This window comes from Rousettus aegyptiacus, unplaced genomic scaffold (genome assembly GCF_014176215.1).
Source record: "Rousettus aegyptiacus isolate mRouAeg1 unplaced genomic scaffold, mRouAeg1.p scaffold_m13_p_7, whole genome shotgun sequence".
Lineage (NCBI taxonomy): Eukaryota > Metazoa > Chordata > Mammalia > Chiroptera > Pteropodidae > Rousettus > Rousettus aegyptiacus.
In genome coordinates this window covers 72,667,369-72,690,235 of record NW_023416310.1, presented here as the reverse complement: position 1 = coordinate 72,690,235, position 22,867 = coordinate 72,667,369, and the positions used below count along the sequence as shown (strand labels likewise).

The window sequence follows — 22,867 nt, the reverse complement described above, 5'->3', positions numbered from 1 at the left end:
GAGCTCGGCGGCGTCACTCCTCTGCCCACGAAACAAGTCCGAAGGCTTCATCCTGGCACTCACGGCCCCTGTCATTTGGCTTCAGGCGCCTCTCTATTCTCATCTTTCATGACTCCCTTTGTGCCTCTTTAGCAGTCACACTAGACCATCTGCTATTTCCCCAAACTCCCTCTCCCACTCCCTGTCACCTGCGTACCCCTCAAGGCCGCTGTCCACAGGTCTCCAGCAACATGAACCATGGAGAGGCCCAGGCCGCCTGCCGGAACCCCTCTGCACTTAGCTCATTGCAGTGACCTGGTGGCGTCTCAATGGAGCTTCTCAGGAAGCCTGACAGACAGGGGACAGGAAGTCCCAGGCTCTCGGCCAGCCAGTGTGGAGCGTATGGCGCTGGCAGCTCCTGCTGTTTACATGGCCTTCCCGAATGTCATGTGCTCGACTTCAGAAATGCGGGCTACCTGAGACCCAGGCAGAAGTCTCTTCTTAAACAATAACTCGAAATCAGATTTGATCGGGAACGCTTTATTAGATCAGCTTCCAAGTGCAGCCGACAGCATCGAGTTGGACATGTGGGCTATTCTATTTTCGACCAACACAGAAAGTCTGACTTGAGTCAGCTGATAAATACTGTAAATGCCAATTTAAAAATATGCTATACGATGTGCTACCAACAAAAAAATAACTTAAAGCACAAAATTCAGCCCCCAATAGAAATTTTACATGAAACGTGGTTATTTTTTAAAAGAAAATGAGACAGAGGTTAATGGTTTCAAAATTTTTCTTTTGAGTTTTTTGTTCCTGAAAAATCTAAACCATGTGACTTAATTTATCATCTTTATCTGTTCTAAAGTTCACAGATTCTAAATAAAGTAAAACTTTCCTAAAGAAACTCACAGGAAAAATAACATTTCCTCTGACGTCTTTGCCAATTTTTAAAATACAATAGTCAAAACATACTTGGGCTTTAAACATGATTTCTAGATCTTTGATAATTTTATGTTGCTGACTCTGATATGATACTCTCTCTCAATGCACTCATTCTCCAAAATCTAAAAATTCCTAAGCCAAGTACTAGGTAACGATCTGTGTTTTACAAAAGATAAACAATACAAATATGCTGTGTATTACCTGTTATAAGAGATTAAAAATGAAATGTAAAGTATCTCTATTATGAAAAAAAAAAATAGATCTTTCTACTTTGAAGTTTCGTGTGAGGGATTCTACCCTGAGCCTGAAGAAGCCCATAATCTTTTGGGTCTTTTAAAAAGCACTTTTTCCGAATGATTTGCTCATTATGCGAGTCGAACAAGATACGGATGTGTAAGAAACACATCGCTCACGCCCACTCTGAGGCAACGCTGGGAACGTGATAGGTGCTTTGCTCCGTCTCCTCACACACGCGCGCACACACACCCTCTCTACAAATACAACTAAGTATTTTCTTATTTAAGAGTCATTCTATAAACATTTCCTGTGCAACTTACTTCTTAAAAAATATACTTCATGGACATTCCTGCACATCAACATACACAGGTGTTCCTTTTCAGGTCTTTTTGGATTAAGAGTTAAATAATTTAATTAAAATCAACTAAAGAGACACTGCCTGGTTTCCTGGGAGACTTAGAAAAATAATTTTAAACATATTTTAAACATAAATTGGAGCTCAAAAAGGTGGGAGAGTGAGCAGAAATCTTGGGTTCACAGAACCATCATCTCAGACAGGATTTCAAAAGCTTTTGTTGTTTTAATTACGAAAACTGCATCAATGGTCTGAATAAAATATGAATACGTGCTCCAAAGAACTACGGCTGTTCAAACAGGGCCGGAAAGGCTTCCACCGAAACGTGTTTACCGACTGCTGGGCTGCTCGCACCAAGCCTGACCTCCTCCGCCCCGGCTGCGGGCAGGCTCCCAGATGCTGGCCAGAAACCCACACTACGACCTTACACAAGAAGTGTCAGACTATCAGGTCCTCTCTCCCTCCACCGGGAGCGTGACGTGGGACGTGCTGTGACCCAGCAACTAGAATCGGAGCCCAGGGCTGACATGAAGCACACGAGAGGTGTCCGGAGGCAGACTGGGGCTATTCATTCTCAGCACTGAGCGACATACAGCTGTTTACATTCTTCGAAGTTCTGGAAATGATTTCCAGACCTCAGGCTGCATTGAGACATTCTATTCCCCGGCAGTGGTTTAAATGAACCCCAACGCAACACTCACTCTGACCCGGGGAGTACAGGCCGGGATCTGCGTGACGACCCAGCAGCCGACTCTCCCGCCTGCCCTCCCGAAGCTCCCACGGGCCCCTCCACGAGGTGCACCCCCCGCCGCCCCCCCGCGGCGCCCGTGATCAGGTGGACCCACCTGTGTAGGAAGTGCAGCTTGTGCATGGCGGCCAGCCCCGCCGCGATCTCGCACGCCATCCTCTGCAGCAGCAGGGTCTGCGCGTCCCCCCTCAGGTGCTCCTGCTCGCTGCGCAGGTAGGCCTTCAGGTCGCCCTGCAAAAATCGGTCCAGTGTGCTTTCAAAAGGAGACGCGGACAGAGCACGTGGCAGCTACGCACGCGCCTCCGCGGGCGTTAGTTACTAAGATTATCAGGAACCACTTAGATCTGAGCTTAATAAGGGGCCTCACACTAAACACGTTCCAAATGACAGAGGGTCGTTCCGATCGAATATCTCAAAGGTGCAGAAAACACCATTCATCTTTTAGGTCCATTTTAACAAAATTAAACATTAGTTTACTTTTGTTATATAAATATCTATACAGTAAAAGTTAAAAAAAAAAAGGAACCATTGCAATGATGCACAATTTAAACTAAGTGTGGAAGCACAGACATTTCCAGATAACTGAGAGATGCAGGTGACGATACGGAGCGTGACAGAGAAGGCACCACTCGCACGCCTCGAGCGGTCCCATAGAGAGGACGGACCCCCGGCACCGCACTCACGAGCGACAGAGGTGGGAACAAAAGGAAAACGGGTCGGAAAGGAGGGGAAAGGGCGTTCGGTGCTGGCGCCAACCGCCTCGGGGGTCTGCCAGCTTTCCCGGGGCCCCGTGTGGCCCGGAGACCATGGCGAGAAAGAATGGTCCAGTCCCTCCAGGAAGATTCACAAAGTTAATAAGCCTGTTCCAAGGACAGCAGCGCAGGCAGGAGAATGGACAAACTCGCATCCAGACGCCCGGCACAAGCGCTTACACGCTGGGCCCCGGGCGCTCCCGCATGGCGCCCCTGGGTCGCCCCGCGTCTAGTACGCGCCCTACTCAGGACTGTTTGGAGGGTTTACGGTATATCTGTTTTGGAGAATACACCTTTGAGGAAATAAATCTTCTACATTCTCTTACCGCATGATTAAATATTTACTGATGTGACTTAATTCCAAATGAAAGCTTTATATAATCAGTTAATAACATTTAGACAGCAAGCCAACAGCTTTCTGTTTCCTTCATAAGTGAGTCAAGGAAAGACTCCCGAGGAAGGAAGTTTTCCTTGACCAACCAAAGGATACACTTCTGATAACTGTTACCAAAGACAACACATTTATCAAATTCCTCCCAGAAGAAAGCTCTAGAACACAACATCCCTTTGGAAACATTTGCCCACATTTAATACTAAGTACACTCTAACATAACTTCTAGGCCCATTCCAAGAATCTAAATCTGTCTTCATTCCCAGCTTCAATGATCTCTGTATGAATGAAACGTTCGCACCAATGATCAGGACCATTTGAGTTTTGAGCAGGGTGCCAAGCACTGTGCTACAAGTCTTTCCACTCGTGACCTCAAATAAGTCTTAAACCTTGACACACTTTCCAGAAGTGGAACCGAGGCCTCGAGGGGTTGAGAGATTCGCCAGCGCTGATGACTGGCAGGAATGCGCTCTGCTGTCCAGTGTGCTAACTCGTCAGGAAAGTCCTGCTAGTGAGTGAAGCCGGTCAGGACTGCAGATCTCATCGGCTTACTTTATAAGACGGAACAAATGTGAAGTAACTTCGAGTGGACCGCGAGGAGGGCAGAAGCCCCCAAACTCGCAGGACTGCCGGGCAGGGAGGCGGGCGCTCCCGCAGGACCCACGCGTCCGTCTGCTCACCACGTCTTATTTCTTCCCAAACACAGTGCTCTTTTTTTTTTTTTGTTCCAAGTGCAATTACGATCTGCTCTGTGGGAATGGACACCTTTCTTCTTTTTAAAAATACACGGCCCTTCCCACCTTCACCCGGGCCACCTAAGCTCCATCCAGCACGGGGGTGGTGGGAATAAAGGCAGATTTGGACAACAGTTAAATGAATCCATAAAAACCCCAGCGAAAAACTCCAGGCCTATGGGATTTTTATAAGGTCGACCATATGGAAACTAAATATGAAAACAAAGAGCTTAACTTTATTTACATTACCAATGAAATGGAAACTTTATTTGTCTAACCCATTTCCTGCAATATCCATCCAATTACCTTACACAAAAGTAGGATTACGCTGTGCTGTACCTGGCCAACTCTCAAACAAACAGAAGCTGCTGGCAAACAGTGAACACCACACAAGTGACTCTGGCCATGAAGGCGGACAACGGCCGATGAAGTGCAGTTCATTTTCAAGGTCATCTACAGTTTACTCATTACCATTCACTGTTCTTAAAATATCTTCTCTCTGCAACGGATTCTACTCTCCTAATTTCACTAGAAGATAAAATGTAATAAACAGAAGATTTTGCTTATTAAAGTTATTACTCCTAATGTTTCTAGTTTGGCAAAAAATAAAGCCTCCCCCAGCCCCACTGGGGAGATGACGTTGACCCAGTCTGACCTGGGGAGAGGCGCTGCCTTCAACCGCCAGGAGCCTGAGCGCTTTTCTCAGGGACGAGACTGGTGACGGGCTGTGTGGGAGCTGAGGTTAGTTATCTGTTCTAGAAAGATCCTCAGAACTCTCCTGGTAGCACCGTTTAAAAAGAAAACAGCACAAAAAATCCTTAATTATGGTAAAAACGTATATGTTAAATGAGTACTAAATAGTGATTCATTCTATTCAAAAGAGACAAACCTGTACATAGATGTCAGGTTTATTTACGCTTCAATGGTGCTTAGTGAGTAGACAGGGATTATCGCTTTGGTCTATGATTTAAAAAAAACACACGCACACACAATTAAGAACAGCAATTTATTTTGAAAAATGAAGTTTCCTTTATCCAAGTTTTTAAGTGTCTCAGATCCTCCCCAAAAACCCCAGGAAGAAAAATTTGTGACACTAGATGGCAGCAAAGTGCTATGCCAAGAACAAGAGAGCAACTTGGACCGACCTCTGGAAATGAGTCATTCAATGAATAATGGCCCTTCGAAGGGGTTACTCACAAGTGTCCTAAGGTCCAACATAAACTGCCGTGAGGGCTTTATCCAGCTTTTCACAGGACACTGAGAACAATGAATTAATTTTAATACAATGTGAAAATTCAACAAGTACATAGCTTTATGATGAAACTTTAACAGTCACATGTTTAATAGAATGAGTTGGGGGAAAGAGTTGTGATTTTTTTTAAACAAAAATTTGAATGAGAGAACAAATGAATGGCATAAACGGCCACCGACCCAGCAGCCACTGATGAGATGAAACAGCAACGTCGCAGCCGAAGCCCCCCGGTACCCCGCGTCCCAGTCCCGCCCCCCGCCACCCCGAGGACGTGTCGTAACTCCCGCGAACCCTCTGACTGCGTTCATTCTTCTTCGACCCTGTCTCTGTCCGAGCCCTTGCGCACCGCCACCTGTTACTGCGGGGCAGTCACCCCCGCCTGCGCCTGCCTAAGCTCCGTGTCGTGGCTCATCCTTCTCTGCTCTAATGCTCAACCGCCTCTCAGGTAAACCCAGCAAAGACCGTGCAGCCTCCTCTGCTCCACCCCCGCCCGCCACCTCCCCACTTCCCTCCTCTTCCCAGATAAACGGAAACGCCCGGGCTGCTCTGGCTGGCCCGCCCCCCGGTCTCCGACTCTCTCCAGCAAACCCCTTGCCCCCACGGGGTGATCGCAGACCGCCTCTGCCACACCACGGTCACCGGTTCCAGTCTCGCCGGCATAATCAAGCAATGGGCCCATCCCTGCCCAGCTGTCTCCTGGCTGTCGTCCTTTCTCAGGGTGCTTTACTGGACTGTCCCCTCTTGTGATCTGGAAGTTCTGGCATGCCCCAGGCTCTGTCCTGGGTCCTTGTCCCTTGTCAACATGACACTCATTCCCAGGTGATTCTACCCACCTAAAGGCTTGGAAAACCATTGCTCAGATACATTTCTCTGGCCCGAACCCCTCCGTCTCCTGAGCCGCAGAGTCACCTGTCCACCTGCTGACCAGACACCCCTCCCTGGACTCCTTCAGAGGCCCCTCAGCCCTCACATGCCCTGCGTGACATCACCGATCTCAGGAAGTGGCAGCCCTGCTCTCCTGGTGGACCGGACCAAATCCAAAGACATCATTCTCAAGTCTGCTCAGCCTCCAGATGCCAACAGTCAGCTGATCCCCAGGTCCCGGATCTGTTCTCACACTCAATCCAGGATCAGACAGCCTTTCGCAGACTCCACTGCGTTCACACAAATCCCAGGCACACCGTCCTGTGCGACTTGGCACAGCAGCCCGTGTGGCTTCCTGCGTCCACCCTGAGCAGCCGGAGGGGGTCTTTCGAAACGTCATGACATTCCACTTAAAAAGTCACTCTCCAGGTCCTACCTGGCATTTTGTTTGTCTGTCCTCCCCACTATAAAGTAAGGGGTGGGACTCTGTCTAGCTGTGTCCCCAGAGCCTAGAACAGCACGTGTTTAACAGTCGACCCTCCATACCCAGGTCCCTGTCTGCAGGTTCAACCAACCAGAGATCAAAAATATTTGGGAACAAAAAGTTACTTTTTTCCTGATGACATGTCCAATGTAGTTAGGCCAATGGCTGCGTCTGTACTGAACACGTACAGACTTTTTTCTTGTTATTTGTCCCTAAACAATATAGTATAACAACTTTTTACACTGTATTTACATTGTATTAAGTATTATAAGTCTACAGAAGGGTATGCACAGATTATATGCAACTACTACACCATTTCATATAAGGGACTTGAACATCCACGGATTCTGGTATGGGGGAGTAGATTCCTGAAATCAATCCGCTGTGGATACCAAAGAATGACCATAATTGCTTAATGAGTGGGAAGAAAAAAATCTTACTGAGAAGTTCTAAAAGATGTTCCCTCAAATTAAAGTTAGGACAACCACCTTGCCCAAAGCAGTCCCATGATATCTCCATTTAACAATCTAATAATAATGAATTTAGGAGAATATATGTAATTTCAAAATTTATTAGGGTTTAAATTTATTATTTCATTACTTTGCACATTAAAGCTAAGTAAAGACAGTTAACATGGAAAAATTATATTTTAAATAAACACTAATTGATTCTGTTTGAAAGTATTACCTTTGTAATAAGAAATGCAATAGATTTTACTTCAAGAATTGGGAGTCTGGATCAATATCGACCAGAGCTGTCCAAGACAAATGTAACATAAGCCACGTGGTCATTTTAAATTTTCTGGTAGCGATGCCAAAACCATGAGAGAACACTTCCCACCGCGCGTTCACCCTGGGCGCCAACTCCAGCTTCGAATCCTGGTGCCCGGCAGTGATGACCTGTGACAGGCGGGAGAACGCAGCACCTGAGAGTCAGGGCGTCGCAAGAAACTCAGCCTCAAGAAGGCCAGGCCGGGGTGGGGTGACGCGGGCATCGGGGAGGGCAGGAAGGCCCGGCCACAGGCAGTCAGCACAGCCTGTTAGCAGAGAGTCGGGGCCCGGGGAGGGGAGAAGGGCAGGGCAGAGCTCTGTCCACGTCCCTCTCGCTATGGCCTCAGCTTGCGGCCTGGTCTCCAAAGTGGTCTCTGCTTTTCACCCGGCTGATCTTTCCCAGCAGATGCCACCTGGTTCTCCTAACATGGCACCCGCAGCCCCGTAGACGCCCCGGGCTGGGCGGGGTCCCCTGGGGCTCCCCACAGGGCTGTGCCTGCGATCCTTCTCTGCCATAGAGAGCCGATCGCTCGTCCTGCCACGCGATCAAACGCCACTGCCCTTGCGAAGCCTCCCCCAACAGTCCAGCTGGGACTTCTACTTAGATGTCTTCCACCACACGACTCAGGCCTTAATAATTAATTATGATCAATAAATTTAAGTAACTGAAAATGAACAGAAATAACCCGTTTCCTGAGCGCTCACTACGCGCCCAGCCGTCTATGCTCGTCCTCTCACTGAGGGTCGGAGCTGCGGGGCGGGCAGTTCCAGCCCCGCTGCGCGGGGGCTGCCCTGAGGCTCCAGGAGGTGACGTCACTCTCCGAGGTGACACACCGGGAAGTGGCAGAACGAGCATCGGAGGGCAGGCTTGCCAGCCTTAGGGACCGGGTGACACACCTCTGCACTAACGGGCACTTGATACGTTTTTGTCAATGAGTGATTCTTTACCCCAAACGAGTGACTCTTACCCCAAAAGCAGATGCACGTGAGAGCACTGCGTACCTCCTATGACGACGAGCTGTACACAGCGCCCTGCGGTCGCAGCTCCCGTCATAAACGCCGCGCCATCAGCACTACAGCTCAGTGGCCGCAGTCCAGCCACCAAACTCACTCAGAAGAGTCTTCACGTTCTTTCATAAAAATTCTAAGGTAAAGCGCTTTTCAAAAACAGACTGGTAATTCCATCTTACAAGGAATTACTTAAGCAGGTATAAAAAATACCCTCTCCTTTCTACTTAAAAGACATTATCACCGAGACGATCACTGCCTGGTGACGACTGAAAAGGCCAATGTTCGTGCAGCAGCTCTGACCTACTAAGGACATGTGAAGACAGTGGCTCCTTTCACTGTGGCCGCAGCTGCTTCTTCCCAAGCCGGGCTCTTGCCCCCTGTCCTCTGGCACTTCGCCAGCGGGCGGCTCCACCTCGGATGATGCCCCTCGGCTCAGGCGGCCCCCTTCTCGGGCTCCCTGGGCCGATCCCGGCCGACCATTCCCAACACGTAGTCTCTGGCACCCAGAGACCCGTCCTTCGGTGCCAGTGACCCTGTCCAGGCCCTAGTCCTCGGTGCTGGCGAGCCTGTTCCCTCTGAAGGTCACTACGGCCACCGGGTGATGAGCACAATACTGCCCAAGGGGACAAATGTGACCTCTCACTACAGGGCCGGGGGGCGGGATCCCTGGACTAACGGCCTTCACTTTGACACGAGACTGGCCATCCCAAGCACTGACCTACAGATCTCCCAGGGAACTGGGGAATTTCTAGCCTCCTTCTGATGTAGGTAACGCCTACTATAGCACCTCAGATAACAACAGGTAATCATCATCGATGTTTTAAAAATTGTGGTAAAAGTGCAAGCATACCTCAAATCACCCCCTCAGCCACCTCCACAGTCCAGGGGCACCAAGCACAGTCGCACTGTTGTGCAGCCATTGTCACCACCACCCACCCAACAGAACTCTTCACCTCCCCACACTGAGACTCTGTCCCCATTAACGCCCCCTCCCATGGGGAGCCCATGGCAACCACTTTCTGTCTCTATGGGTCTGACTGCTTTGGAGACCTCGTGCAGGTGGAATCACACAGTATTCGTCTGTCTTATTTCACTTAGTGTAACAGAATATCCCATCGTATGGATATACCCAATTTTTTTATTCATCTGTTGATGGACACTCGGGTTGCTTCTACCTCTTGGCTACTGTGAATCGTGCCGCTATAAACATGGGCGTGCAAATATTTCAGATCCTGCTTTTGATTATTTTGGATATATGTACTTAAAAGTGAAATTACTGGATCATATAGTAATTCAATTTTAACTTTTTGAAGAGCAATTACTATTATTAAAATTTTATCGATCTATGTACCACTGGGTAATATACTTAAACTGTAAATGGCTATTAACTTTGTGCTGCCAACAACAGCTTTTGGTGGGGACGTGGGCTCTTTCCAGATACTGAGCTTTCAGGAGCTCACGACTAGGGAGAGTCACATAGAGTATGTTTCAAAAAGTCGCCTCTGTTAATTCTAGAGGGTTGTGTGTATAATCTTCACTCCAAAATATAAAAGCCAGTACAAATTTAGGTAAGTTAATATGCTTTGAATACACAGTCTACGTTCTTGGAGAATATGCATTTAAATCTGAGATCTAAAAGTACTAGGGAAAATTTTTATAAAAAATAATGGTGATTTATCAAAAATGTTTATTATATTTATATAAAAAACAATGTTTGTACAATGATGACGGTACCAAAAACACTCTAGAATCTTACCAATACTGGGTCGGTTATGATAATTTTCAAGGAGCTTACTGTGCATTTCCCAATGTCTTAGGTGTTTCTGTATAAAGCAGTTTACACTACTCCTCCCCAAAAGAAGAGGCAGCTTCGTTAAAGAATAAACTAGCCCCGCCACCTGAACCCGCGGGAGAAAACGCTAAGCTGAGCGCCCCAACTCTTACGTCACTCCAGGCAACACACAGACAACGCTGTGCGGCAAACTTTCAGGAGTGGACACGGGGCGGAGAATAGGAAAACGCCCGCATCTACAAAATAGTTTTAAAAGCCACCTCGATTAGCCTGGAAACGTGGTCTTTCAAGCAGATGCGGATTCCTGCTAACTTCTGGTACATTCATTCATGAAACGTCTCTTAATTGTTATTTGTAATCAATGTCAGGAGCTTAGGGACCTAAGGGCACCATTAAACGGCTCAGAAACGTAAACTTTTGACAAGCAGACTTGTCTCAACACATAAAAATGCACCTTTGTGGTCTTTTTTTTTTTTCCCCTCTCAAATGCTGTGTCACTGGGTCAACTAAAACTGGACAAAAAGGAACTATTTTCATATTATAACAACTGAGGATCATACATATTGTACCTCTGATAATACTGAGATAATCAAAACAAAATGTCTACGGCCATGCCTCCCTGAACAAGCCCGATCCCGTCTGATCTCGGAAGCTAAGCAGGGTGGGGCCTGGTTAGTACTTGGATGGCAGACCACCTAGGAAGACCAGGTGCTGTAGGCAAAAGGAAAAAAAAAATGCAATATGCATTAAAACTATCAGAAACACCAGTGAGAACTCCTTCCTCTTAGTTCGCACGCCTCCATTAAATAACTTATCAGGCGACGTGGTAATTATCACATGTCTGCTCCCAAGTAGGAGACCTAGAGGACAATGACCATGTTTCCCCTCTGTACCCCATGCGTGCACCCGCCATGATGGAAAATGTGGGGATTTCACAGGAAAATAGGTTTAACTCTTCCAGTTTTCCTTACGGAGAGCCCTGTGAGGTCCCAGCTTCTTTGGAGCAAGGTTAAAATATTAACTTTAGACTTTGTTAAATTAATGTGCGTGCTACAACTTCTTGTGTGACCATATAAGAAATTAAGAAACAGTATCTAAAATCCAAACTAGTGGGTAGAGAAAATGAAACAAGGAGAAAAAAAAGAATTCAAAAGGCAGCTAGAAAAAAAAACAAAAAAGAAAATTTGAAACAGGTAGGGAAAACAATGCAAAATCTGTCACAGATAAATGTAAATGGACTACGTGTTCCATGGTAAGTGACCATGACTGACAGATGAATAAAATCAACAATGAGCTGTTTACAAGAGATGCAGACCAGGGGAAAGGACTGGCGGAAATGAACCAGGCAAATTCTAACTGAAAGCTGGTGTACCTATGCTCATACCAGTAAAAACAGACTTTATCCTTAGCGATGCTTTTACTCTTAAAGCGAACCCTTCATGATGATGAGGGTCAAGTTACAGGAAGTTCAATCACCTCTAAATTTGCATCCCTGACAACACGGCATTGAAATGTTCAGAGTGAAACCAACTAGAATCGGAAATTCGACTCATTATCTATAATCTGTCAGGAGATTTTAATATGCTTCTCAATAACTGATAGAAATTGACTCAGGCCCCTTCTAGCCCCCCACCCCCATCCAAATCAGAAGGACACAAGGCTATAAACAACCGTATGAACTTGACTCATACAGATACACTGTCACTTGAATACACATTTTCCCCTCATCACCCATGGATACAAAGCACCACCGACCCTACAGCGAAGACCACGGAGGGCGGGACTGGAGCCGCCGCGGCCACGGGCCGTGTGAACACACGGGTGATGAGGCCCCCTGCGCTCTCAGCCACGGAGATCTGGGGGTTACTGCGCGTGACCCAGTGGGAGCCAACGGGGACATTTTATGAATACTCTGCAAACACATTTAGGAATTAAAACAAAAAATCCACAACGTTTACTGCTCTCTTCCAATTTTAACAGCTGAAAATATGCTCTGAATTGGGATTTATTTCGGTGTACTCATACTTTCCTGTGCATGATCGAGAAAGTTTAATGTTCTGAAAACTGAGACAATACAAAGAAATCAATCAAATCCTACATTTAAAAAAAAATGATGTTTATGGGAAATTTTCACATAAAAATTATCATAGAAACAGCACAAAGAACAATCTTTCCAACTATAAATCTCAATAAATAATACTATCATGCTGAGAAATGAAGCTATTAATTTTAGGTTAAGGAAATAATCATCTATGTAAAAAGCTAAATGTTACATGCAGTCACTATTTCAAAACACCGACAGGCTCTGAGTGTCTGGAGGCGGGGAGACGCCCGACCTCCCTCCGTGCGGAGGGGTCTGTTTAAACACGTGGCTGAAGTTAAGACCTCGAGGTCCCAGGAAGAGCCAACGTAGACCCGAGCTCCAGCTGTGCCATACGCTTGATTTACATTTTCTTCATCTCCATGAGCCTTATTTTAATCACACGCAAAGTGCGGACAAATATGGTTAAAAAGTGGGAATGCTCGAGAATAGCTTAGCGTAGGGATGGAGTATAAAACAACACTTATGGAAGTGTCAGGTCGGCTAGCACTGTGATCGAAGGTGAGGAATTAGTACTTCATACGGCTCTGAAAACGGGGGACGATGTGAAAGCAGGCCCCCGACCAGCATCTCTATCGGTCAAAACGCTCAACGTGACCTTTCTTTCGCGTGCTTGCCCTGAGCATCTACCGAACACTTACCAGGTCACAGAACTCGAACACCAGGAGGTAGGGAATCGCTTCTACACACTGTCCGACACACTGAAGAATATTCGGATGCTGAAGAATACTGGTAAAAATAAAAGTCGCCGTATTATTCATCAGGGAGCATGCTAGTAACCCTGTTCAAACAGCAATCCAAATTTTAACATTCATAACGATGTAAACGTAAGCTGAAAAGAGCACATTGAGAAAATACTTAACAGATGTATTCTAAGTTATCCACTGATTAAATGATTCAAAGCCAATCACAAACACTCTTACAAATTAAAATAGAATTCCTAATATAAGAATCTTTAATTTTTGCAAATTGAATTTATAAATATCACTTTGAAGTAGCAGTTTTAAAAGGCAGACTATGTACGTATATTCAATAGGCATTTCAATCCATACATTAAATGACTATTACTCAGGCTCTCTAGCTTTGGTACTATTTCCATAAATTTCCACAGTATATGCAAACTTTGTGGAAAATATTTTGCCCAAAATAAAGTTTTAAAGTTTTTTTTTTTTAACTTTTTATTTCGAAGCAATTATGAATTAACGGTAAGTTGCAAAGATGGTAGGAAGAGGCCCCGGGTTTTCTCCACCCAGCCCCCCCACCGGTTACACCCGACCATTTACAGGACCGGTAGCAGTACAAACCAGAACGGGGATGCCTCTGGGACAGACTGTGGGCATCTCTGTCTCGTTCTCACCCGTGCAGATTCGCACAGCCATCGCCTCACCCGAAATCCCGAACTGCTCCTCACCTCCGACCTCCTCCGTGCCACACCCTCACGGCACGGACAGCTCCGCGTCCCCGCGCACCACCCCAAGCCCTGGCAACCACTCACTCCTCCGTCTGCCATCGCTATAATGTGCTCGCTGTGGGAACATTGTGTAACTGCAATCACAGTACGTGTGGCCTTTTCAGGTGGATTTCCTCACTCGACATCCTGCCCCCGAGGTCCCCCGAGCTGCGGCCCGCACCAGCGGTGCGTCCCTTTTACTGCTGCGGCACCCCTGGCATAGATGAGTCGGTTTGTTTAACCATTCACCTACCGAGGGACGTTTTCATTTTGAGTCTAAGGCTGGTTATAAGGCTCTGAACCTTACTTAAATTGTGCATGTTACAAGTGGAAACTGCAAAGGTTTTTGTTGTTGTTTAAAAAATATTTTGGTTTTCTTCAAAGGCAAACTTGTTTGATAGATAAGCTAAGACTAACGATGTTGTAATTTTAAGCGATATATTTAAAATATCGCTCTGTGGCGGAAGTTCTGCAACCTGTCCATGCAGAAATAAAGCGGGTCATTTCCTAAGCGAGTTCGTTTTCATAATCTGCATCCATGACAGGTGCACAAAGTGACGTGCAGTGAAATGGGCGGGGCCGCGGATGCCTGCAGAGACGTCCACGCCAGTTTCCCTTGAGGCCCCCTGTATCTTGCTGACATATTTCACATCTTTCATTCTCCCCTAGGGTCATAAAAGCAGCTGGCTGCCAAGAATGTGGACACCCTCGCTCCACTTCTCACCTTTTGGGACGACGGGGCCACACTGTCCCGACCAGGAGCTCCCGCGCTTCACAGCGCCCTTTTGACTGTTCCCTTTTACTCAGGTGCGGCTGGTCCACCGCACCGTCTTAGTGCCAGGTGTACGATACAGCAACTTGACATTTACATGTCGATATTTCCATACGATGATGGAATTCCACATTGTTTTTAAATGCCTGATTTTCAAGACTACAGGGCACATGCACAGAACACACGTTAGGGTTTGCTTACTAGTAAGGTTCTCCGTTTTTCAAAAAAGTGTCTTGTTCCTTTGGGCTTGCACTTGCTTTTAACTCCTTCACGATGACTCTGGCGACACTGGTGCCTGTGTAAATCTCGCCAAGGAGGACCTACAACCAAGGGACAGTTCTTCACTTCACTTCCGTCGCAATGGTAAAGAAGTTATGTCTCATTTACCAGAAAGTAAAACACAGGAAAATAAATTTAGCAACAAGCAGATGGCTTTCTATTATTTTAAATACTACTTCACGAAAAGCTGGAAAAGTAAAATATTTCTTTCAGTTTTAAACCACTCATCAGATATTTACAACGTTCATATATTCATATGCATTTTTTTTTATTTACTTAAAAATGTATTACTCTTTCATGGAAATGACCAATGGCATTCTGGAAGAGTAATTTGTAAGTTCAGTTCAAACATAACTCAAATGTTTCTCAAAAGCACTTCAACTAAGTTTTGCTATTTTGTCTCCTTCACAAATGAGAAAGTAAACTGACAAACAGCCAGTGTACAAACATTCACTGTGTTATAATGTTAAAAATCCATGGCATTCCAATTATTCCAGGTCTTTATCTTATACCAAAACTTCAGTCGAAACACAAGGAAAAAATATTCCACTGAAATTAACAGAACACAAAATGAGAATAAAAATAAGAACACGCTACAAGTGAAATATTAAATATGATACAGGACTGGAAGACAAGAAGCATAACATGGCTGACTACGGGGCAAATACATCTCCCTGTCTTGACCACCCTGCTTACGATGCCGTCCCCTCTCAATGAGGAGCCTTTCACAGAGAGTGACTGCGACACCGTGGAAATGGTTGCTAGAGTAAAATTATCCCTTCCGGTGAAAAGATCGACAAAGCTGTTCCTACAGGTCACTGGACAGGCAATGAGGACAGAACAGTTCCTGGCGATGGTCTCCATGATAATGATGCTACCTCTTTGTGCCTATAAAGTAGTTTACGTGTCATAATGAGACGGGGAGGAGAAGAAGAAAACCCAATAATTTAACTTGGGGAGGATAAACAGCTTCTAAAATGCTGGTGTCTTCTCCCTTCTAACTGTTCTTTTGCCAAAAATTAGAAAAGCCTCTGATATACAAATACGAGACCCTCTCGGAAAAACTGACCCACCCAGGAATGCTGGAGCTCACGTTCCCATTAGGTTTCGGGGGCCATGGGGGACCTCAGTTGTGACTACAGCATCTAGGGAGAACGTGGGACGTCATGCGATACGATACTTAATCAGCTTTAAATTCTAAACAGTGTAAGTAGGAGGGAAAAAGCGAAAGTGAACATTTACCTTTCCAAACCAGCCATTTCCAATCTCCTGTATATAGTTTAGACTGTGGCGGGCAACTTGAGACTTCAAACCTTCTGTAGGAAAAAGAACATTTAAAACTAAACATAAATATTTAACTGAAATAAATATTAAATACATAACCTATAAAGTACACACACAAATAAATTTAATGCTTGTGCTAACGAAGGGAGAAATACATACATAAAACATCTCTTTCAAACTAATAATGCCAAAAAGGTTCCGAGTGTTAAAACTGACACGATTTCTGAATGCGTGTCCCACCCTGATTCTTTAATATGTGGCACTGTTTCTTCTGATCCGACTACTCTACCGTGACCTCTCATCACCACTCCAGTGGCCTTTACTCAGTCCTTAATTTCGTGGTGGAGTTGGGATCCCCGGAGACTGTCCTTCCCGCACACAGGACATCCCAGTAAAGACGAGCAGCGCTGAGAACTAGCGGGGGAGCCTGTCTACTGAGGAGAGGCAGGAGCTCTGGCCGAGAGTCCCATTTCAAAAAACCGAGGCTGGTTTATTCTTGTACCGGACCCAGAGTCCAAAAGGAAAGGACTCGGCTTTGGCCAGAAGGCAACGGGCCTGTCATTTAGCTTCACCAGGGAGCGGAAGGAAGAGAAACAAGCAAGCAGCGCGGACAGGCAGCCCAATTATTTTACAATCTGCGGCAAGGTTCCCATTCTCACGCCTGAGAAATGACTCATGAAGACACGACGTGAGGACACAAGGCCTTACCCACAGAAGGCTGGAACTGTGACGGAGCTGGTAGGGAAATATTTGGTACTGAGAGCGTGAAGACTTCTGCTGGGGACTGAACGGAGGGAGTATCTTCTGCTGGTGGCGTGAAATCGATCTCATCGTCAAAATTATCTTCAAATTCCTAAAATAAAAGAAGAGTGATGTTATATCTACTATAAATCAGTTTGAGAGCAAAGAGCAGAAAACGTGCTAACATTTAAGATATGAACGTTTATTCGCTCATCTGGGACACATAGCCATAAATTTTTTTTCCAATTCATATTTATTTCCAGTAAAAAGCATATGTAATTGTTTTCTCCAACTCAAAATAGTGGAATACATAAGATTTGAAAATAAATTATGTTTTATGTTACTTTTTAAACTGATAGCTGGAAGTTAAATGTAAAATTTTCTTTAATGACCACGGAACTTAAAATGGAAATACTCTTCTAGGTTCGAAACTTCACCTTAGTTACTATAGCTTAAGTTAGTCTCTTATTATTATTCATTTTCACAGATCCCTTTGCATACTGAATCAAAAACAAATTTATTTTATTTGAAAACTGTACATGCATTTCTAGTTGCAATGTGATTTCAATCAAAACGAGGCCAGTTAAAAAGACTCAGAAAAGATATTTTAAAGTAAGTCCTACTTGTCTGAAAAGAGTAGAGTGGAAAAATTACTAAACCAGGTAGGAACATCATCCAGATCTGAACCACCAAGGCTCGTCTGAACTGTGGAGCACATAAGTGCACCTGACATTCTAAGAACCGGTTCTCGAAGGATGGCGACTTTGAAATGGAGGCTGCACCACCAGAGCCACGCGACTTTTAGGTGCTTCTGCTCAGCGGGAGCCATCCTGCCTGCTCCTATGGTCACTCCAGTGGGCTGGGTCGATGCTGGTGTCCATGTTAACACAGATACAGATGACCACCGAGGCCACCCATTGAGGGTCACTGACGAGTGCTGCCCCGCCCGGCGCCGTAACAGAGGCTGAGCGCAGACCGGTGAAACGTCTTCCATTCCTCCACAGAACGTCCTTTTCATTTTCCTTTCCTACCACCTCCCTTTGCCCCCGTACAAGGAAAGAACTATAAGTTTTAGGGCAGATCTCTCGGATATAACATTTATGTTCTCGCACACACGTGAAGGGGCATTAGTCTCATGTCGCACACGCTGTCAAATGCGTTAGGACATTATCTCTATTTGCAAGGGGAGGAGGGAGCAGGACGGTGAGGCCCCGCGACTTCGGCCTGGGAGAAAGAAAGAAGAGCAGCGTTCAGCTTCCCCTCGGGACATCCCCAAAGGCCCTCCCACCCTGGACAAGCTGCCACTCACACTCCGGCAGCAGCGACGTAACTGCGAGGCTGCAGGTGATGATCAAGGATCAGAGAGGGAACAGAGTGTAATTTTTTTTAATGGGGCTGTGCGAGAAGACCGGGTCACTTTTAAAATTACACCAGTAGCTACCTCGGTGCACTTGGGCAAGTCACTTTCTTTACTAGACTGTAACTTTCTGGTCTATGACTTATATGGAACCATTCACCTCAAAAACTGCATGGTTTTAAATCTTCCTTTTTCACAAGTATTCACTGAGCCCTGAGAGAGGCCAGCAAGCACCGAGCTACTTCTAGGGAGGCTACCCCAGTGGTTTCCAGCAGATCCCACCCCACCAGCTGTCTAGATCACACACACACACACACACACACACACACACACACACACACACCCCCCCCCCGCCCCCCGATACCTGCAGTGGGATCTAAGGTAAACTGAAAAATGCTCTCCTCATACACAAAGCACACTGGGGAATCCCCTTGGCCTCGATTATCTTAACGACCACAAATTCGCCAGCACAGAAGAGTTTGGAAAAAAATCACAACCAAGCCTGCTCTTCCTTATAGGCCTTACAGCAAGTGAATTCAATCATCACACTTTATTCTTCTCTTATCAAAACTTAAAAACTGTCAGCGATGCTCCAAGGCAGGGTGGGCCAACTACAGCTGGTGGGCCAAATCCAAAGCATCTATTTTTGTAAATAAAGTTTTATTGGCACATAACCACAACCATCTGTTTACATGTTGTCTATGGCTGAGGCAGTGCTACACTGGCAGAGTTGATAGCGGAGCAGCCACGACGAGAGACTGCGTGGCCCGTCATAGTGACTATTCGCAGTGGCAGAATACGTTTCCTGTCTGGCTCTTACAGAAGTTTGCCAAGCCCGGCCCCCAAGAGACTGTGATAGACAGTCATTCAATAGAGAAATGTATCAGAGGGTGATTTTAAATGTTCTTACCAACCATGCTCACCTTAAAATCTATTTCTGGGTCCTTACAGCAAGATACACAGTTTGCAATTAACACGATTAATATTATTAAGCTGCATACAGATAGGATCACAAAAGATGAGGACAGTTCTGCAGCAGGTGAGTCCCCTGGAAAGAGAAATAAGTAATATTAACAACATGGACAGGCCGAAATCAGCTTTAATAGGCAAATCAATGTATTTGGCACCAAATGTAAATGGCATCAAGAGTTAATAAAATAATGCTTAAACGCTCATGATAAAACTGATGACCAATCCAGGATAACAAGTGAGAGCTTTTAAAAAACTTCTTACTTTGAAGCGATCTTAGGTTTGCGGAAGAGCTGCAGAGACAATACGGGGTGCCGCTCGCCCTTCGGCGGGCTGCCACTAACCCTGACTTTGTACGTTTCCATGGCATGTTCATCACAACTAAGACACTAACACCAGTATGACGCTCCTCACTGAACTTCGGACTTTCCTGGGAGTTTACCAGTTTTCCCATTACCAACCCTTTTCTTTTCCAGGATTCAACTCAGACTACCAACACCGCATCATTCACCACGCCCTCTTAGTCTTCTCCAGTCTCTGAGGCTTCTGTCTTTCCTTGCATTTTCACAACTTTGACATTTTTGGAGATTACTGGTCAGTCATCTGTAGAATGTTTCGCAATCTGGATTGCAGATACGCCTACAGCACCTGGTCTTCCTAGGTGGCCTCCCATCCAAGTACTAACCAGGCCCCACCCTGCTTAGCTTCCGAGATCAGACATCGGGCTTGTTCGGGGTGGCATGGCCGTAGACCACGGACTGTGGCTCCCCTGGAGTGCGATCCAGGACCTTCTGCGTGTGAAGCAGACGTGCTAATCGCTACACTATGGAACCACCTCCTTCTAACGGCTATTTTCCACTTCCCACATTCCTTCTACATTTATTATTTGGAGTTCTTCTGTAAGGAAGACTTGTCCCTTCTCTCTCACTTGGTTGCTTATATAGTTATAAACGTGCAGATATTTATTTTCTATTCTTTGGGTTAGCACCCAGCAGTATCATTACTTTGTTCCAGCTTCTGCCCCTGAGCGCTTTCCAGTTGGCCGCTGGGCCCCTGGGACTTGCCCCGCCCTTTTCTTTTGTTCCCCAAACACTTCCTCACCTTCCCAGGGCAGGAAGCTCCAGCTTTGGGAGCAGCCACTTCTCCAGGGACCCGGGGCGCAGTGAGGCGCTTTCCTCCCAGAGCAGGGGTCTGCACGCCCTGCCTGCAGCCTCTTTTTGCGTGGGGGTGGGAGTGGGGGTGAGGCGCAGCCGAGAATAATGTCCACATCTTTAAAGGGCTGTTTTCAAAACAAAAGAATATGCAGCCTCGAAGTCTGAGATATTTTACTATCTGACCCTTTAGAGGAAAAGTGCCATTCCTATCTAGAGCATGAGATTTTTACATCATCCTTTCAGCAAGGACTTTAGATATCTGGAAAACATCTTATTCGACTAGAGCTATTTTTGATACTTTCTTTGTCAGCGCAAACTGTTCGGTGTCACCTGCTGGTGTTTTACTAAGTTACACCTGCCCAGCTTTCCTGAGACGGAACAGACAGACAACGCGGTGCAAGTTTACGGTGCACGCCGTGACGACTTGACACACCTATATACTGTGAACTGACTGCCATGCTCAGGTCAGAAATCAGCTTGTCCTTAAAATCCTCCTCTGCTGCTAAGTATAAGTTCAAACGCCCCACGGGGAAGGCATGGACACAAGTTCGTGAACGATGCCGCCTTCTCCTTAAATGAAACCGCGGTACCTAAAGAGAAGAACGGCTCAAACTCGCGCGTGAGCAAAAACATTCTTGAATATCAAACAGCTTCAGTAAAGAGCAGAAAAGTCTAAAATCGACCGCGAACAGGACTCGGTTCCCTGTCGACAACGGAAGGCCCACGGGTGAGAGAGCAAGGCCGAGGCGCACGGTCCCGGGGGCGCCCGGGTTCCGCCCGAAGCCTTCCTCACGTCTGCACTTGACACTAGTTAACCACGGCTGTAAAGAACGCGCAAGTCCTAAACCAACAAAGTCTAAAACGGGAAAATCCATACACTGAACACGCACGAGCTGATCCCTCCCAAAGGCCAACCTGGAGGGAGATCGGCTCTCACCGAGAGTGAGAATCCCCTGCCCTCAGACCCTTGTATACATTTTGAAAACTAAACTGAGGCCCACGAGCCAACTTTTTATGAATGAAGACCTAGAAAGGTCCCTTTCCCCTTCCGCCCCTCGGCCCCCTGTTGCCCCAGCCAGCGTGGTCTGTGCGCCCCCACCGGGATTCGTCCTCGTGACTTTGCTCCCCTCCCCGACTCGCACAATGAAAATTAAATACGACTTCCGAGGCTCACTGCAGTGAAGCGCTTTCACGTATGTGTCTTATTGGTTTTTAAAAAGCAGTTTGTCTGTCACGGTTTAACATTCGTTAATTTCAAGTGCATCTTACACTCCAAAGTTGCTTTTCATTGGCAGTTTCTTCTTTCTTAATGACACAAAAATGAGGGTGTGTCACAAGCAATCGGTTAGACCTGTGGTTTGGTAAAACACAGTATGATTTCATTTGATCATCACAACGCCTGAGAGGATTCGACCAGCTCCGCGTCACTGCCGCGGACACTGAAATGCCCGAGGACTCAAGGCCAGAAAGCGGCAGCGGTGGCTCCACGTTCAGGGGCACCGAGTATAAATCCCCAAGCTTCCCCAGATACCACATTGTTTTGCCTCAAAGAAGTGAACAACTTTAACACTTAAAAACAGTCTAAACTAAATACTCTGAACCCACGTCTGTCACTGTCAATTAAGAGAGTCCACACTCTTGGGGCTCTCTAAACTTTACAGAGCGGATATTAAATTACTTTCTCCCCTCTTTTCGTCCATAATTTTATCATCAGACGCTATTATAAAACCTGATCAGAGCTGCCTGAAGGTCAGCTCAATTGTCTGATTCATGAAACTGTCTGCTGTGAATCATTAGGTAGGCATGAAAAGTCACACCCGTGTTAAAAATAACTGGTGAAGCCCAGTGCTGCCCTTGCACTTGGCCTTGATACACAGTACTTATCACTGTTCAGACTCTCAGGGGCAGCTGCTTTCCTGGGCTTAGACTGCCTCAGTGGGGACCAGGTCTACTCAACCTCCGTGTCCCACCAAAAGGGCTCTACAAACTGCTGTCTAGAAAGGAACTTATTAGGCAGCCTCAAGGAGAAAGTTTTAAGTTTGACCACTTTTAAAAACTATTTTATCTACTGTATAGTTTTCTCTTGATTAGTCCAAAGCACTGTGCTTTAAAAAACTCTACATACCAACGAAGGAGAAACCTCCACAGAATGAAGAAACTGAGCCAACCTAGCGTGGGCTGGAAGGTGAGCCGGGTCTGCAGAAGCCACGAGGAAGCAAACTCCAGGATGAGGAACTACAGCTAAAATCCCCGTGCCCCGCGGTCACCCTACAAACCAAGGCCCAGAAGGTCCCTGCCCGCAACTTTACAGAACCACGAAGACAGTCTGCCCTCGGCATCCCCAGTCCTGGGCTTTCAGAAACGCATAAACCGAACCGATCATCTCCTAAAGAAACGACAGGATTGTCTCCACACATTTAGGCAGCTTTACCGATTACGAACTGGG

The 22,867-nt window shown here is 46.2% G+C and overlaps 1 protein-coding gene, 1 non-coding gene and 1 pseudogene across 4 annotated transcripts in view; 1 reads left to right on the top strand and 2 right to left on the bottom strand.

Moving 5' to 3' along the window:
• Positions 1–22,867, bottom strand: part of LMTK2 (lemur tyrosine kinase 2) — a 63,055-nt gene that overhangs the window by 23,959 nt on the left and 16,229 nt on the right. For all 3 annotated transcript variants that reach the window (XM_016155155.2, XM_016155157.2, XM_016155156.2), the window contains exons 2-7: positions 19,222–19,346; positions 16,909–17,053; positions 16,159–16,232; positions 14,839–14,957; positions 13,057–13,144; positions 2,362–2,495 (exon numbers count right to left, since the gene is read on the bottom strand). In XM_016155155.2, coding sequence (XP_016010641.2) covers positions 2,362–2,495; positions 13,057–13,144; positions 14,839–14,957; positions 16,159–16,232; positions 16,909–17,053; positions 19,222–19,346 — 685 coding nt within the window. The remainder of the gene's footprint in view (positions 1–2,361; positions 2,496–13,056; positions 13,145–14,838; positions 14,958–16,158; positions 16,233–16,908; positions 17,054–19,221; positions 19,347–22,867) is intronic.
• LOC118605900 lies at positions 10,916–11,034 on the top strand. Its single transcript, XR_004952282.1, has one exon. It is a non-coding gene; the product is annotated as a 5S ribosomal RNA (ribosomal RNA).
• On the bottom strand, positions 19,904–20,019 carry LOC118606119 (annotated as a pseudogene).